The sequence below is a fragment of the Protopterus annectens genome, chromosome 13.part0, assembly GCF_019279795.1.
Source record: "Protopterus annectens isolate FY-2018-M chromosome 13.part0, PAN1.0, whole genome shotgun sequence".
Taxonomy (NCBI): domain Eukaryota; kingdom Metazoa; phylum Chordata; order Ceratodontiformes; family Protopteridae; genus Protopterus; species Protopterus annectens.
This window is the reverse complement of record NC_056747.1, coordinates 833,048,779-833,067,945: the sequence shown is the minus strand read 5'-3', so window position 1 is coordinate 833,067,945 and position 19,167 is coordinate 833,048,779. Positions and strand designations below refer to the sequence as shown.

The window sequence follows — 19,167 nt, the reverse complement described above, 5'->3', positions numbered from 1 at the left end:
GGTGTAGGGATGGGTTTGGGGCAGGGTTAGGGTTACCACATGTTAGTAAGCTGGCATATATGTATTTGGTTCACAAAATATAAGAACATGTCTGGCTACCAGAAGTGTATAATGTGTGTACCATACATTGTGATTAACAAGTGTAGGCTCTGTACCAGTGGGGAAACACAAAAATTTAAAAGCCATTGAAGCTTTAAAACTAAATTCTTGCCATATTTTTGTCTTGCTAATTCATACTAAATGTTTTAGTTTAAAATGGCACTTCACCACACAACATACAAACAAAATCCATTTAAAAAAATTGACAGCTAGTAAATTATCTTAGTTGAGCTCATTTTATAATTTCCCTCAAATGATACCTCAGCTCTTACGATTGTCTCTAACCCCTGCTGGCAGCCAAACTGAAAGTACTAAGGTAAAGTATAATCTCTGTATTAAAAAAGAACTCTGCAAAGTATTTAAACAAGTGTAGCCCTATTTAACTAGTAAAAACCTTTACAGCCTTTCTCCCAACATCCCCCTGCATGTTCTGGTCTTGGAGGAGGATAACATGATGACACCTTTCCTGCTGCAGTTGTATTGTGGAATAATTATTTTACATCAAAATGCAATATGAAATATATAATTTCTATTAAAATATTGTTAAACTTTAATATACATCAGCAATACAAATGTCCATTTTATAAGCACACTATGAAACTCAGGGGTGTCAAGTGAACAGTTATTACCTCACTCACAGAGACTTGTGATGCACATTTGTTGGGATCATGCTTCATAATGCTGGCAGTGCAGTAATACCTGTACAATGCACAGCCCTTTATGCCAAAGGTGTGTGTGTGTGTGTGTGTGTGTGTGTGTGTGTGTGTGTGTGTGTGTGTGTGTGTGTGTGTGTGTGTGTGTGTGTCTGTGTGTGTGTGTGTCTGTGTGTGTCTGTGTGTGTGTGTGTCTGTGTGTGTGTGTGTCTGTGTGTCTGTGTGTGTGTGTGTTTGTGTGTGTGTGTGTGTGTCCCATGTTCAGTGGAGACCCAAGCAGAAAAGCTCCAGACGTATTACATATTTTTACAATAAAATCAAATCAAAAATAAAAATGAGTAAAACATTAAAACCACCATGAAATATAATAAGAAAATCAACAGTTACAGAATATCTGTACATACACTAGGTTAAATAATTGACAGGTCTATAAAATATCACACATGAAGTACATACAAATTGATAAACTATTCAATCAATTTTTTTTTCTTTAAAATAAAGATATATATGAATATATATGCTATGGAAGTGAGGGGAGATGGAGGTATAAAGGTAAATGAGGCAAGTACAAGGAAGTAAAGATAAGAGTAGGGAAAAGGAGTTAAAGTTGAGAAGAAAAGAAGCTAGATCAAGTGGGTGCTACACAAGGGCAGGACCATGTGCTCTGAAGAAAAAAAATTAAGTTCTTTTTTGAACAGGTGATTTTGATGGAGTCTATATTAGAACATCGACTTTTCAAAACTTCGAATCTTCTAATATCGACCCCTATTCAGCGAAAGCTGAAAATACCGAAGCAACAGAAAACCAAATTTTTTCCGAGGGAAAGAATTTGGTTGTCCATTTCTATTGCTTCAGTATTTTCAGCGCTGTGGTGGAAAGTTACGGGTCGGGTTTTGGTAAGTGTGCGACTGAGTGCGGGTTAGGTTAGTTAGGGTTAGGGTGCGGGTTAGGTATGTGTGCGATTGTGTGGATATGAGGGTTAGGGCAGGTTAGGTGAGTTAGGGTTAGGGCACGGGTCAGGTAAGTGTGCGATTGTGTGGACGTGAGGGTTAGGGCAGGGTAGGTGAGTTAGGGTTAGGGCACAGGTCAGGTAAGTGTGCTATTGTGTGGAAGTGAGGGTTAGGGCGGGGTAGGTGAGTTACGGTTAGGGCACGGGTGAGGTGAGTGTGCGATACTGACAGACCTTAGGGTTAGGGTTTGGGTTAAGGTAAGTGGATAGTTAGTGGTGTGTGTATAGTTTAGTGTAGGGTTAGGTGTAAGATTTTAGGTGTATGTGTGTGGATTGCTGTTTGTTTGGTGTGCTTGTGTTGTGTGTATGTGTTTTGGAACAGCAAATTTTTTCCCTAGGAAAAAAATAGCTGTTCTGTATGTTCGATGTTTTCAGCTTTCGCTTAATATGGGGTCAATATTAGAACATTTGAAGTTTTTAAACTTCGGTGTTCTAATATAGACCCTTTTGATGAATGTTTCTTATGTTTTGAGGGAGTGAGTTCAAAGCATGTGCAACAGAGTATTCGTAGAGGGACTTTCCTATATGTTTATTGGGCTTATATATGTCAAGGAGGTGTTTGCTGGAAGTACAAAGGTGACGATGGGGGTTGTAGTAGAAGACTAGGTTGGAAATGGAAGGGCAGGAAGAAGGGTCATTCAGGATAGAGTATGTAATGTGAAGTTGGGGTAGAAGTAGTTGTTTAGAGAATTCTGGCCATATGAGTGATTTACGGGCGAGACAGTGGTTGGATTTATAGCTTAAATTAGAGGCAAACCTGGCTATTTTGTGATAAGTTTTCTCTAGTTTAGTAATAAGGGAAGTTTGAACATTAGTAAGGACGGGGCAGCCCAGAGAAGACAGGGTAGGAGAAGGGACTGAGCGAGGGAAGGTTTGGAAAAAGGTGACAGAAATTTCTGGTTGCAACAGAGAAGTCCGAGTTTCTGGTGGGTCTTTTTTATACATTGTTGGATATGAGTATTGAATTTTAGTTCATCATTAATAATTACTCCAAGTAGTTTGGTATGGGGTTCAGGTTTGTTGATGGTGTTATTAAGAGATGTGATAGAAAAAGAGGGTTTGTGCTGGGTGAGTGTGTTAGGGAAGAAGAGGAGTTTAGTTTTTTTTTTATTTAGTATTAATTGGTTATCAGAGAGCCAGGTTTCAACAGAGGTGAAGGTTTGTTGAGTGAGAGCTAGGAGTTGAGGTATGTTGCAGGCAGAGGTGATAAGGGTGGAGTCATCAGCATATTGTAAAAGTGTAGAGAGGTTAGTAACAGAGTGAAGTTTGTTAGTGAATATGTTGATCAGAAGGGGGCCTAGAATTGATTCTTGGGGAACTCCAGTATTTACAGAGAGGAATGGAGAGAGGACAGTTTGCCAGTGGACAGATTGCTGCCTGCTGGAGAGGTAGCTAGAGAACAAGTTGATGGAGAAGTAAGAGAGATGTAGATCAGAAAATTTAGTAAAGAGTTTAGAGTGAGAGACAATATCAAAGGCCTTTGAAAGATCAAGGAATAGACAGAAGATGAGAAAGTTATTGCCACGGGCTTCAGCTATTGTTTGAGTAAAGGAGAGTAATGTAGTGGCTGTGCTATGGTGGGGTCTAAAGCCATGTTGGGTAGGAGTAAGGAGATTGTTGTCAAGAAGGTGTTTGATTAACTGAGCATGGATGCACTTTTCTAAAATTTTAGAAAGGGGGGACAGGATAGCAATGAGTCTAAAGTTAGAGGGATCAGTTGAGTTGCCGCCTTTGTGAAGAGGGATTGTATAAAAGGATTTCAAGATATCTTGGACAAGGGCCTCAGAGATGGAACAATTAATAAGTATAGTGACAGGGTAGGCAATGGATTGTGCAGCTAGTTTTAAGAAGTGGGAGGGTAGTTGGTCGGCAGAGGGGGAGAAATGCTTAAGTTTATTTAGAAGAGATTTAATAGTGGTAATTGGGACTGGTTGGAAAGAAAATGTATTGGGAAGAGTTTTGTTAAAAGGTGATAGAGGTGTTGGGTGAGATGTACTATTTTGTGTGAGCTTTTGGATAGTTTCTATGAAATAGTTGTTGAGGAGAATGGCAGTTTCAGTGGCAGTGTTGTGCGGAAAGGGGTGGGAGTAGTGAGTTTACCTGGGTGGAGCAGGTTGTTAATGGAGGTCCAGAATTTTTTTGGATTTTTGTGAGGGCTGCTTTGGTTAGAGGAAAAATAAGCTCTCTTATCTTTGATGACTTTTTTTGGTCTGGTTTCTGAGCTCTTTGTATATCTGAAGTAAGAAAGGGGATTTATTTTTAACCAGGATTTCCAGGTGCTATATCTTTTGTGCATGATCAATTGGGTTTGTTTTGTAAGCCAGGGGGCATAGTTGAATTTAATTCTGAGTTTTCTAGAAGGGGCAAAAGAATCAGGGGTGTCAAGGAAAATCTTATTGAAGGACTTTACAGACTCATTGAGAGTGAGGTGGTATAGGAAAGACCAATTGATGTCAGATAGTTTAGAGTTAAAAGTATCTGGGTCAAAGTTGGTGAGGTTCTGGCATATTCTGTAAGTATGGTCTTTGGGAAAATGTTGGGTGAATCTGTGAATAAAGGTTGGGGAGTGATCACTTAAAGAGTCTGGAAGTATGCCAGGGTTATGGTAATGGTTGGGAGCTCAGGTAAGAATCCAGTCTAGTGGGGGTAGAAATGTCTTGGTGAAATCCATGGAGGTTGAGAGTATGGTTAGGGGATGAGTGGGACAGTTTAGACCAGTCTATGTTGACGTCTCCAAGTATGATGCTTTCATAGGGGACATGTTCAGTGAGCCCTAGAGAAAATTCTCTAGGATTGGAATATTATTGCCGGGGGAATGTATATAGAGACTATGGCAAATCTTTTGTATGAGTTTAGGTGATAGTTAATGATAAGGATTTCTGCAGGTGAGAAAGATGGAACAGAGATGGAGAGAGAGGACAGGTTTAGTAGTTCAGAGTAGATGATGGCCACCCCCCTCCTTGCTTATTAGTTCTATCTGAGCGAAAGATATTGTAGCCTGGAGGTAAGATTTCCGAGTTCAGGATGTGTGGTTTAAGCCACGTTTCCGATAGAGTGAGGATGTGGGGAGATATATTAGAAATTCAAGAGTGCAGTTCTGTTATTTTATTTACAATGCCTTGAATATTTAGTGAGAATATTTTTAGTGATTTAGGTGGGGGAGTGTTGTTAGGAGGGGGTAGGTGGGGGGTATGTGCTGACCTGGAGATTATTTCCTCGGTCTCCACTGAACATTTGCTATGGCAGGCATTCAGGGAAACATAGTGAAACATGGTGTTGCTGTCTGCTGAATTCTACAACATTAAGTCATGGACGCATTTCACATGCTCAGTATGTTTGAAAAAGCATAAGGAAAAATACTAAGCAGCTAAACAAAGTTTGTTGTCATTTGTTCTTGACACTAATGGCACAACATAATTGTAGCAAGGAAGTTAATGAGCTGAACAATAAGTTATCCTGGGAGGAAGCAAATAACTGTAAAATGAGCAGAAGGGATGGTCAAGCAGAGGCAATCTACAGCATTTTATCTTAGCTAAAAGGCCAAGAAAGAAACTTATTTGGAAATGTTCTAAAGAAACTTCACATCAGAGCTTTTGGAGTTTCAAGATTTGTATAGGATCCTACTGTATTTTTTAGATTATCTGGTCTTAATCTAAATTTATAAAGCTGGATGGAGCTTTCTGTCATGTTGGATTGACTACAAAAGGATGACAGAAGTTTCAGCAAGGATGAATGGATTTATGAAAATCTGTCTAGCTGTACCACACATTTGTCATGTTCACATGTCACCTGAAATAGGTAATTTTATTATTGCACCTGATGAGGAGATGACCAATTATGCTTTATAACTGTGTTTTGACCACTCCACTTGCAACTCGGCCAAGTCTTTTTCACATAGATATAGATTGCATTTATACAGATTCATTTAATGCCCTTCCTAGACAATCAGGCAAAACACTAGAATGATACAGGATCACATGACTAGCATAATTGCTCATATAAATAAATAAGAGGGTGCTAGAGTGCAATTTATATCACACAGTGGTCAGTAAATCTGTCTTCTACTTATGGGTTGTAATGTTTTTGATTTGTGTATACTGTTAAAATGACTAACATAGTCATATTGAACCAGTTCTTTTTTTTCTTTAGTGAAACTTGGTGATAACCAAGCAGCTGTTAGTTATTTCGAAAAAGCTCTTGAAATAGCAAAACTCCTAAATGATGAGGCAGCACATCAGGCCATTATGAACGTAAGTGGTTTCTTTCACTGAATACTAGACACCAGTGCTTTCTTTTTTGTCCTTCTTTACCAGTCATATTTTAAAGCAAAATTCCTTCTCCTTCATCTTGTACAAACACTGTTATGTAAGCAGTGGATCTGGGCATTGACAGAGAGAAACTGAGAGAAAAAGTGAAAAAGTGTGTATGTGTATGTAGTATGTTTATGTGTACTATACCCTATGTAAGTTGTCAATATCAGCATGTACCTCCAGCTACTTGAGAAGACTGATCACTGATTAAAAACCTGTATATTGAAACTGCATTGATGAGCCTGCAAAATCAAGTTTATTTATTTATTTATTTTGCTTTTGTTTACAAGGAAATTCAGACTCAGTTTAGCATGAACCCCTTTACAGCAGAGGTCTGTGGAAAAAACTCCATATGTTATACAAGCATTAAAACAATCTTGAAAGTTTATACAAAAAAACTGGAAAAAGTTTTAAACATTTAAAGCTGAGCTGGAATTGTACAGAAATTGAAAGTGGCAGTCAAGTGACTTCTGTTGATATATTAGATTACTCATTTAATCTAAGTAATTTGAATAAAACTTTTTGACCCTTTAACAGATTAGTGAGTAATAGTAATGGCATTTAGTTTATTAGCTGTTTGCCACTCATATAACTGTTTTTCCTGCTACTTATGTAACTATTAGTTTACCAATCAAAATGCTTCTAGTGATTTGCTGCTTTATGATAGCCTGTGCCAGTACCTTTCTACCCTCTGCAATTACACAGAATGTTCCGTATTTTGTTTCTTATTTTTACCCTGTCGCTTCTAACATTTTTAATTTTCTGATAAATTAATAAGGATCACACTTAGTCAATAATGCAAGGCATTACAGATTTTCAAACTCATTCTTCAAAGAATAAATGTCTTGACGTAAATCCTGTTGTACTGTTAATGTTTTAAGTGAATTAGAAAAAAAAATTATTAGGCATTTGTCCCCATATTAGTTTTGGATTTGTCCAGGTTTCTTAACAAATAAGCTGAGAGATAAGTCATGTCCTGTGAGCATACTTAAATATATATTAAGCATTAAGACTTCTGCAGGTAGAATCTCTCAATCAGAAATTCATACAGTATACAGGAGAATAAGGATCCGTAGCTTATACAGGTCTGAACGACTTGATCACTACATGGAGACTCTCAGTAGTTTGGTTTTAACCAGTCAGCATTACTTCTGTAGTCCATCTGCACTATAGCCCCCCCCAAAAAACACCCAGAAAAATTATAATCTGTCATTGTCTGTTTTTGTCCGATTCTACATGTGGGTTATTGGATCCAGTTGGATCCAACCTCGATGCCTTATACAACAGTATTGGATATGAGATCTCTTACTCCTCCTCTACTCACAATTCCTTCCTCCCATCTGATTTACCTCAGATCTGGTTTGTTGCCTGTTTAACCAGATGTGTCCTCCAAGAGCTCCAGTGCATTCACGATAAGTGAAAGCTCTTTTGGCTAAAATCTTTACTCCTCCCTTTTCTGTAATTCTTTTTGGATAGTTGTTAGTTTTCAGTTAGTGTTAGGATTAGTATAGGTTCACTCCTTAAATAATTGCTTTTAATATACGGTGTGAAGTTTGTTATTGTAATAATTATTTTTGAATAGCATTGTTCTCATGTTTGACAAGTCCACTGGTTTCCAGAAGTGTTCAGCCTGAGGATACAAGATACCCCCCCAAGACCCCCATTCCCTCAGTGGTTATTCCCATCTAGAGGATAGTTGCAGCATCTGTGCTGCATTTGGTACCAGAACACTTCAAGGCAAAAGGGAGAAACTTATTCTTAAGGGCTTATTTCCCCCTCAGACAGGGTCCAAAATATCCTTTGAGGACAAAGTACCATCTACTTATCCATCTGTGGATAAGAAGAGGGAGAAAGAGAGAGAAAAATCCAAAGAGAAAGAGAGAGAAAGGCCCAAAGAGAAACACAGACACAAACAAGACAAAAAGTTTCAAGGAGAGAGGGTAGAAAGGTTGAAGAAAAGTCTCCAGATACAACTGCTTTACTAGGTCTGCACATAAGTTGTCAAGGCAGTTGGATTCATCTGCTACTCAGATCTGAACCCCCTCACCGAAAACTACAGTTTCTCCAGGGCCAGTCAGCCCCATACTTCATTCACCTTTTCTTCAGCAAAAGCTACCACTGAGGCCAGCATCTGTAGCTTCTTCATCAAGGTCCAGACAATCTACCAGAGGTCTTACCAAGTTGGATGTTGACTGTATGCTGGGGAAATTCCTGAGGACACAGAATCAGATAGAAGTCCTCCTGACACCATACCCGAGGAGAGTGATGGCAACAGGCCCTTCAACACCGTCCAAACCTTTTCCTATATTGACTCTTTTCCTTGAGCCTGCGATTATGAGTCCATACCATTTCTGTCACACCATCAACAAATCCGATAGCTCTGGAGACTTTGGCTTCAACAACTTCTCTTACTGTCTCAACACCAATGTTTTTTGGTGCCAGAGCATTTGGGTCAGAGTATCGAAGGTGGAGTCAACTCCAGGTTTTCAGAGTTGTTCTTCCTCCTCTGTGCTTCAGCACTAGACTGCTCAGTACTGAGGTCCTCCTCTGAACTGACCTCTTTTGGTGTTGGGAAACCTACAGAGTCTGCTGACCGGAGTAGTTTCTCCTTAGCTCCATTAACTGAGTTGGCTTTTGAAGCTGTGGAAAGGGCTTTGGCTAGGCCGAGGAGACTGGTATATACACAGAGTTCAGATCCATCCTGACTCCCAGTGGATCCTGTACTTCTTTCCTCTCATTTAATTTAACAGGGACAGACAGACTTGGTTATCATCGATGCAGTTCAACATTTGAACTCCATGTCCGACTCTGATATGACTTCATCAGAAACCCCTGAGACACATCCTGAGAAAAAGGACATGTAATTGGAAACATTTAAACTGCTGTCTAAAATCCATCATTGAAGACAGGGACTTATATGATGAAGAAAGATCCCCAAGATCACCCTGAGGATGTCACCTTTGGGGATAATCTGGACTTGATGAAGCAGGGGGTTGGTCCACAGAAGCTCCTTCTTCTGATGAGTCTGTGTTCCTTGACATCTTTGGGTCTGTCCTATCAATGTCCTGGGTGGTCCCACCTCCTGACAGCTTATAGATCTTGTCACTCAGAAGGCTTGGAAGGATCCTGACATGATAGAGCCCATTCCAGAAAATGGACAAAATCTTACTTACTCTGAAAGATACAAAACACTGGTCAAAAGGCCCTCTGTAAATGTCATGATGGTGGCAGCAGCCACAAAGAAGGTACTATCTGAAGAAAGTTCCTCTATCAGAGATGGAGGCAATTCAAACTGATGTCACCTGAGAGGGAAAAGTAGTCCACATAACCAAGGTTTATGTGGACACTTCACTGAGAAACCTATCAGCATCCCTGAATAGCAGCCCGACTGCTGCACTCTGGAGACAGTTAAGGGATGCTTAGCTTTACACTCTTTAGCCTGACAAATAGCCTGGCAAACCATAATGCCCAATTCATGGGTGCTAAAGATAATTACCAGAGGCTATACCATACCCTTTTTGTCCATCTCAAGGAAAAGATCAAAGATTCCCAATATACTTCCTGAGCAGTTGGAGTCTGCATAAACAGAAGTGTCAAAGTTGCTTATCAATAAAGTCATCCAGACAGTCCCCCCAGATCAATTAGGATCCTGAGTCATATTTCAGCTCCATGTCCGACTCTGAAAAGTCACGGGACCACAGACCAATATTAGATCTCAGCAGCCTAAATCAATATGTCTGACAAAGCTCCAGATGGTCATGGTACAGTCCATTCTATCTCTGTTGAGGAAGAATGATTAAATGTGCTGTACCAGTCTCCAGGATGCCTACTATCACATCAAGATCCAAAGGCAATTCAGGAGATTTTTCTGTTTCCAGCCGTGAGCCAATAACTACCAATTCAGGGCACTGCCATTTGGTATCACTAAAGGCTCCTGGTTGTTCACCAAGATTATGGCAGTAGTAGAAGTTCATCTCCACCTGCAGGGGATACAATGCATTTAGACAATTGGGTCCTAACTGCTACCTCCAAGGATTTACTATTACAACATCAAATATTCCTTCTTACTCTTGCAGATCAGTTGGGAATATTGGTCAACCACAAGAAGAGCAAACTGACTCCTAAGCAGAACAGAGAATTTATAGGGTGCCAGATAGACACAGTCCAGCAAATTATAAAACTCCCCATTGCAAGAATTCAGTCATTATGGCTTGTAGCCTATCAAGTCATGCAACACCCATGCCCTAAAACAGGACTCATCCTCCATCTTTTAGGGCTGGTGGCTTCTACTGTTTATTACTCTGGTCCCATTAGCAAGATACCACATGAGAGTCCTACAGTGGACGCTGGCAGTACAGTGGTCACAGAAAGTTCACTCACTTTACACCAGAATACAACTTACCGAAGTATGCAGGAATCATATTAGTTAGTGGATCATGTCTCAGTCAGTGGTACAGGGCAGACCCTTTGCCCACCTGCTCCCAGGGCCACAGTCAGTATGGATGCCTCCCTTCTAGGGTGGGGTAAGTGGATTTGAAGAGAAGACAGTTCAAGGGATGTGTTCATCAGTGGAGGCCAAACTTCACATTAATGTTTTGCAGATGAAAGCAGTGCTCCTAGCATTGCAGGCTTTTCAGGACCTTTCACCCAAGGGTGTAATTTCCATTCACATAGACAATATGTCAGTGGTCTGGTGCATCAGCAAGCAAGATGGAACACTTTCATACCCTCTTCACCATGAGGCCATGTGAGTCTGGCAATAGATAATGTCTTCACACAGCTTTCTAGTAGCAATGCACATTCCGGGGACATCCAGTATACTAGAGGACAGTTTGAGCAGGTCTAGCCTATTCCCTCATAAGTAGTCTCTCAAACAAACAGTGGCAGCAGAGATCTTCAGCCACTGGGGGGCAGTCTTGCTGCAACCTCTTTGCTTCTTACCTCAATAACAAATGCAGCAATTACTTTGCCTTCATCCTTCCATAGGGACAGTCTCTGAGACATGCGCTTGCCCATTTTGACCACCAGATCTCCTGTTTGCCTTTCCAACAACTCCACTTCTCATGAAGTTCATTCAGAAAGCCATGAAGTGCAAGACCAGGCTAATCCTCATTGTCTCCATTTGGCCTTCACAGGTATGGTTTCCCTTCCTTTGGCCTCACTTACTACACGCACCATGGGTGCTGGATCCAGTTCCACATCTACTCAGTCACCTATACAGGATGCCTCTACCAGATCTTCAGTCCCTGAAACTAACTGCAGGGTTTCTCCAAATTTAACTATAACCAGAGATGCCGGGCTTTCCTCCCCAGTAGTGCACATAATCGCTTCTTCTCAGAAGGAATCAACCAAAAAGACTTACAAAAGCAAATGGAAAAGATTTTCTGTTTGGGCATCCTTGAAGGGCTTAGACCCTTTCTTAGCCCCTCTTCCAAAAATATTCTATTTTCTTTCTGAGCTTTTTCTGCGAGGCTCCAGTTATTCTACTATAAAAGTCCAGATGGCTGCCATCTCAAACTTTGGATGTAACGATTTATCTATTGCATCACTTATGGTGGCCAAAACATTCCATAAGGGAACATTCTTACTGAGGCCACCTAAACAAGATCCAGTTTCACCATGGGATGTTACAATCTTACTACAGTCATTGACCCAAAACCTTTTTGAACTTACAGCATTAACAGATTTAAAATTTCTCTCTCGGAAAAATATTGTTTGATTGCTATCATTTCAGCAAGATGAGTTTTGGAACTGCAGGCACTTTCGTGCAAACCACCCTTCCTTATTTTCCACAAGGATAAAGACTCACAGAGAACAAATCCCTCCGTCCTTCTTTCCAAAGGTGGCATCTGAAACAAGTTTAAATCAACAAATTGCTTTGCCTGTATTCTTCCTCAGATTCATAGGTATTTTCTAGGCTAACAACGACAATGGACTTTTAAAGCCAAACCATGCATCCCAAATCTCTGACAAGTTCTGGTACCTTTGATAAGTGTAAGCAGGACTTTGGAGGTGAAACATTTACAAGTAAAAATAAAGAAAAATCAAACCGCTACTCCACAGCCATTTTGAATATGTATTTTAGTATTTATTAAAAAGATATTAAAATTTGCTTCAAACGCAACACTCATTTTCAAGTTGATCACCAACCAACTCAATTCCTTCTCAGTAAGAACGCCACTACTTTAAAAAACACAAATGTTCCGTGTTTAAGCATATAAAGCAAATGCAGCAAAAGTCCTTCAATGCGTTCGACTATATCGTAGTACTTTAAACGTCTCTGTGATGTAAACCGCTTGCTGAAGCAAAAAACTTTTGATGTTACTCGAGAGAAATACAAAGCTCAATGTTCAAAGCCAAGTAACAAAATTTGGCAGCACTTAATGCTCAGAGTTCTCTCACAATGTAAAGCACTCCATAAAAGTCGCAAGCATTTCTTGTTCTGTTGAACATGAAACTAAAAACTTTCTAATTACACTTCACCTTGCGCTTGCATAAATACACAAATGTTGGCACAACAGAATTCTTCAGTACGAAGTTCTAAATAACAAAGTTCTAGGAACCAGTGAATTCTCCTTAAATTAGAGATGTAGATGTATAACCACAGAAAGCACCCAGAATCCAAGGACTTTGTGATGAACAGTTTAATAACAAACAAAATAAAAAACGCTGACAATATTCCACAACACGTTTTCGTCCTTAACTTCGTCAGATGAAATCACACAAGTGAACTCACCTTATATACTTAACCAATTACAAAAGATCCAATAATAAAACAGATCTAATTAAGCAATTCCAAAGAAAATATTAAAGTAAAATAAGCACTACTTAAAACTACTAGTTAAAAGAGTTATTGATAAAGAATGGAAAAACTTTGCTAGATTATCTGATTTAAACCACATTTTTGATAATGAATTAAAATTCATTTATAGGAAGGGTAACAATATTAAGAATATTTTGGAGAGAGGGATAAATGAAATAATGTTTGAAAATGTTACTAGGAAAAGAGTAGGGTTGTTTAAATGTGGTAGGTGTAGTTATTGTTCACACCTCACTGTAGGAGATTCATTATATTTACGAAGTAGACATAAGAAATTAAAATTAGGTGCATTTGTAAATTGTAATACTAAGGGTATTATATATTTAGTTACTTGTACGAAATGTGATTCATTCTATGTAGGGAAAAGTGAAAGGATGCTCAAGCAAAGAATATATGAGCATCTTTATGACATTAGGACTAAAAAAGAAAATAATGCACTATACAAACACACTATGACATGTAAAGCAGCAACGTTTAGGTTCTTTGTTTTAGAAACTGTGTTAGTTGACCCCAGAGGTGGGAATTGGGAAACACTAGTAGAATACAGAGAACTGTACTGGCAAATTATATTAGAAGCTAACAGAAAAGCAGGTCTTAATGAAATGATATCCCTCATTCCAGTTTTGAAACTGAGGTCTGCCAAGTTATAAGTACAGTTCCATTAATTTATTAATTTAATTTATTTGGGTATTGTGACATTTTATATGGATTTTATATGAATTTCATACAATATGATAGATCAGAGATATTGTACATATTATATGTTTTATTTTAGAAATATTTATATACATTTATACATATATTTATTCATTTGTATTCACTTTAACTGGGTATGATAAATCACAGTAGTGCTTGTTTTACTTTAATATTGTCTTTGGAATTGCTTAATTAGATCTGTTTTATTATTGGATCTTTTGTAATTGGTTAAGTATATAAGGTGAGTTCACTTGTGTGATTTCATCTGACGAAGTTAAGGACGAAAACGTGTTGTGAAATATTGTCAGCGTTTTTTATTTTGTTTGTTATGAAACTGTTTGTCATAAAGTCCTTGGATTCTGGGTGCTTTCTGTGGTTATTAGTGACTTTTTGCACCTTCCGTTCATTTTGGTTATTCGTTTGTTTTTTGGATGGAATCCCAGGAGTTTGTTGTCATGGACAGTGGAAACAAAAGCACCGAGATCGGAGAGCTTCAGAAGCTCATAGGCCAATTGACTCAATTGGTAGGGTTGCTTACGCCAGTCAGCCAATCAGTGGTTACGCTGTTATCGACGCTTTCTGTACCAGGAAACCAGGAAGCAATTAGGCGTTCTGCTTCGCCTGAAGGAACGCGTGTATGCAATGGCGATGAGGTTTGTGACAGAAATGGAGTTAATACGGCGGACTCAGGGAGTCTAGATGGATTCCCACATATTACTGTTTGTGGAGAGACTGGAAATCAAGATACAGAAGGTTCGCGAGATGCGCAGAACCGGACTAATTCTTCGAACTTTGGAAACAATGCTGGGGATCAAACAGGTACTGTGCAGCAGTTGAGAGACATTCTCAACGTTAAATTTGAATTTGGGAAAAAGACATTCAAAAAAAGTGTTAGTAGAACTTATATTCAAATGTTAGAAGACTTTGATTATTCTCTGTACAAATACAAAATGCTTGAAATTGACAATGCATACCTGAAACACTGTTTGCAATTAAAAATAGTACCTAAAGGCCTTAGAGTATGTAAATATCTGAATAATGTTGTTGATGATACTGCATTTCACCAGCAGTTGATTACGGCCTTTGACAACTGTGGTTTTGAGATAATGAGGGCTATAATACAAAATAATGAGTGTGAAATGGAAAAAAAGGTTTAGTCAAGTAGAGCATCATAACAAGGATATTACTAATGATTTGCTTTTCACTGTAGAAGAGCAAAAGAATAAATATTACGAGTTACTTAAAGATTTAGAAACAAAATATTTTGATGTTCAAAATAGGAAATTAGGTAAAATTGAAATACTTGAATGAATCCAAATCCAAATCACATTACCCTAAGCTTAGATCATTAAGAAAGAGGGTTGTAATGCACAGTATCAGTGAAAATGAGATACCAGTTTTTGATGACAATGAATTAGAAGTTTCAGAATTTCCACCACTTAGAAGGTCTGAGAGAGTGATGTATAAAGAACCAATTGATTACAGTTCAAAAAACTACCAAGTGAGAGAATGGGGGCCCCGAGGAAGGAAACAAATGAGGTGGAAAAATTAAATGATTGTTTATATAATGATGGATGTAAATGGGCATTAAATGATTTTAACATTTTTAATTATTCTAGTATCACTGTGACAAAACTTTTTTTTGATTTATTTTCAAAAGGTTTTGGATTTATACCCAGGCAGAGAACTGATATTTTTAAACTGTTAGTAGACATTAACTTATTTATCAGAAAGAAAAATCTAGAATTATTTTTTAATGGTGTCAAAAAGACCTTTTATGAAGAAAGATTAGTTCGTAACAGTATATTTAACCCACCCCTGCACCCACAATTAAAGAATTTTGAGTTAGTTTTGGAAAATGAGTTAAGGAAGTCACTAGGGAGGCATAAGGTGCAATCAAATTTATCCTTGGTGGAGCAAGAAACACTCAAACTAGTGAGTAAAAACAAGAAATGTGAAAGTGTTCAATCTCGCCGTTTGTTCTTACACACGGATTTGGAGCCGATCCTTGGCTTCGAGTCGGCCATATCGCAAAGCTCTGCATCTTAGAGAAGCTCGAGACCAGACTATATCCCATAATCCTCTGTGCTATTCCTCAGATCTAGTTTGCCACTGCAACAGATCGGTCGAGGAGAGCTCGCACCAGAGAGCAATTTAGTTTATCGATTCAGATAAGCAATTTTTTTTTAAAAAAAATTTAACAAAACTTTAACTTTAACCTTAGGTAGATAGTGTAGAGAGTGTGTGTGTGTGTTTTTTGATATATATCTTATATATATATATATATATATATATATATATATATATATATATATATATATATTTGATACATAGGTTTGGGCTTCGGCCTACTTGTTTTCTGTCAGAACTCTGACTTTGTTTTACTACTGTGTTTATTATAGCTTTGTAGTATACTGCTTATTATTATATATATAGTTATTGTTAGCTAGTTTTCTATTCATTCTATTTTTCACTATTTTAGTGCTTTGACTTGGCTGTACCATGTCAGAGAAAGCCAAATCCAGCTTTAAGAGGTGTCAGTGTGGACAGAAAATGTCCATCACTGACAATCACGCTTCCTGCGTCTACTGCCTTGGCCCTCTCCATTTGCAGGAGGTTTGCTCCATCTTTCATTCCTTTAGCGGGAGGGTCATGACAGAGAGGCGCAGGAAGCTTATTGACAGGGGTTTACTTAAACCTGACTTCCAGGAGGCCTTGGAGAAGTCTGACCAGGCTTCTAAGTCTTCGAAGGGGTCGAAGACGTCGAAGATGTTGGAGCCCATGTCATCGGCCCCGAGCTCATCTTCCAAGATTTGTTCGCCGCTTCCACAGACCTCAGGGCCGAGCATCGAACGGTTATCTTTCACCGAGCCCCAGGTCTTGGAACCGGTGTTGGAGCTGCCTCCACTGTCGATTCTTCGGTCGGTGCCGTCTTCGGCCCCTTCGACCCGGTCTTCCAGACCATTATCCCATACTGATGTGGATCGTGTCGTGCAGAAACTAATGGAAAACATGGCCCTTTCCAAGCTGATTGCGGTTTCGTCCCAGTTGGTGTCGAAACTAGAAGGCCTCCCTGTGTCTCCAACAGGTCCTTCTTCGAGACTCGTCCAGTCTTCGGAGCCGGGAGAGGATGAACCGATGCTAGTGGAGCCCTCGGTGCCGAACCCGTCCATTGCACGATCGGCACCATTGACTTCGACTCCTTCAGAGCTCATAGGGGAGTCGCGGAGCCGACGATCTCTCCTTGGTTCCGGCACCAAGAGTCGTACCGATTTTTCGGTGCCTACTCTCCCTCTTGGGCCTCAGCACAGATTGGTTCGGCTCCGTCCTCGGGGTCGGAGCCCACGGTTCCGGTGTCGGGGATGCTTCCGCGTTCTTCGGAACCGGAGGAATCCTCGGCCCGGGGCTCGGGGGCTTTCAACCTTATGAGGAAGGTATTGTCTGCACAGACAACTACTTCATCGGAGGCGTCTTCTCCTTCCCCTAAAGGGCCGCTTTCTGTTTCTGCTCCCACGATTCACCCTAAGCGTAGAGCCCCATTGCCTCAGCCAGCCCCAGAGGGTGCTCCCTGTTCCTCGGAGGCCTCACCAGAAGCCCCCTCTGATGAGGTTCCGAGGAAGAGATTGTGCAAGAGGAGGCACATTGATTCCCCACAGGAATCTCTAACGTCTGACACCGATTTGGATGAGGCAGAGGGGTCCCCACAATCCCCCTCTGAGGATGTGTCATTTGCAGACATCCTGGAGATATTGAAACAGAGGGGTGATTGGCAGTCCCTAGCCCCCACTGAGGACGAGTCGGTGTTGCTGAAGGCTTTTGGGGCTCAACCTTCTACCTCCTGGGTGACCCGCCCTTGATGAATTGATGGACTTGATCGCGAAGGGCGTGGGAAACACCGGACACAGTGGAACCGGTCCCCCGAAAACCAAACAAATTTATCACGGCCCCCCAGGATAAGGCCTATCTCACTAAAGGAGTTCCGGTCGACGCTATGGTGGTGGTGGCGGCCACGAAGAAGGAAATGTCTGAGTCTTCCTCTTCTGTTCATCCTCCTAATAAGGATTCTAGGACTATGGACAGATATGGGAAGCGCGTTTTTAGTTCAGCGACTTTTTCCATGCGTTCGCTAAACTATTTGACACATTTTACACGTCTACAGAGGGATCTCATTAAGGAACTGGGAGATACCCTCCAGGGTAACACAGCTGCTGCTGTCTCAGACAAGGTGACAGCACAACTCAACACCCTTACTTCAATAGCAAACTCATCCATGAGGCTCATCTCATATGCGGCCGAAGGATCGAGTAGAGCTGCAGCTTCAGCGATTGCTCTCCGTAGACAATCCTGGATGCGGCTGTGCTCCTTTGTGGAAGCCTTCAAGTCTTCCTTTGCCAACGCCCCCTTTGATGGTGCCACACACTTTGGGCCCAAAGTAAAGGAGACTCTAACTCGGTGTGAGCAAGAGGGGAAGACCTTGTCTGCTGTTGGGGTCTGTTTTTCCAATCCATCCAGACCGTTCGCCAAAGGGCAACGAGGCGGACAAATGTGGTTCCGTAAGACTCAGGGATCTTTCCAAGCCACACAGGGTGATGCCCCCTCCAGAAGCAGAGGAGGGGAAGAAATGGAAGACACCACCCCGGCGGCAGAGGGGGTCCGCAAAATCAGGGCAACAGGGATACAGTCTCTGGGAAGCCCTTCCAGCACTCCTGAATGGAGGCCCGACTGTCCTACTCAGGAGGCGGTCGGGGGTCGCTTGGCTTTATACCCACAGGCCTGGCTAAATCTTACATCGGATTCTGGGTAAAAAGCATAGTAACCAGAGGATACATAATTCCCTTTACTTCCACCCCACCTCAACAAAAGAGATTTCCAGATGTACCACCCCATCTGTGAGATCCAGCAGCTGTAGAAATTTCAAAGCTGCTCAAAAAAAGAGTCATCCAGCCAGTCCCGGTGGACCAAAGAGGATCCGGAACTTACTCAAGGTTCTTTTTAGTTCCAAAGAAGACAGGGGACTGGAGACCGATTTTGGATCTCAGCAATCTCAACACCTTCGTAAGGAAGGAGAAGTTCCAGATGGTCACGCTACAGTCGATCCTTCCCTTCTTACAGAAGGACGATTGGATGTGCTCGATAGATCTCAAGGACGCGTACTACCACATCAAAATGGTCAGGCCATCCAGAGATCACCTGCGCTTCCAGCTGGGAGCCAGTCATTTTCAATTTCGAGCTCTGCTCTTTGGACTCACCTCAGCCCCCAGGGTATTCACCAAATGCATGGCAGTAGTGGCGTCTCACTTGAGATGACAAGGATTCCAAGTGTTTCCGTATTTGGACGACTGGCTCCTCACTGCCACCACCAAGCATCGTCTTGTACAAGCCAGAGACTACACAGTCGGCCTTTGTTCCCACTTAGAAATTTCAGTCAATTTCGAAAAATCTGCCTTATCGCCCTCACAGCATATCTCATTCATCGGAGCAGACCTAGATACACGGTTAACACTGTTAAAGCTTCCTCCACTAAGGGTGTCAGCCATCAAAGAACAGGTTCTTCTTCTTCTTCAGAACAGGAAAGCCCCA

General features: G+C 40.7%; 1 protein-coding gene across 2 annotated transcripts in view; it reads left to right on the top strand.

Annotated features, from left to right (window-relative positions):
- The window catches only part of LOC122787701 (outer dynein arm-docking complex subunit 4-like), a 1,060,374-nt gene that overhangs the window by 727,548 nt on the left and 313,659 nt on the right, over window positions 1–19,167 (top strand). For both annotated transcript variants that reach the window (XM_044054554.1, XM_044054553.1), the window contains one exon: window positions 5,911–6,011. In XM_044054554.1, coding sequence (XP_043910489.1) covers window positions 5,911–6,011 — 101 coding nt within the window. The remainder of the gene's footprint in view (window positions 1–5,910; window positions 6,012–19,167) is intronic.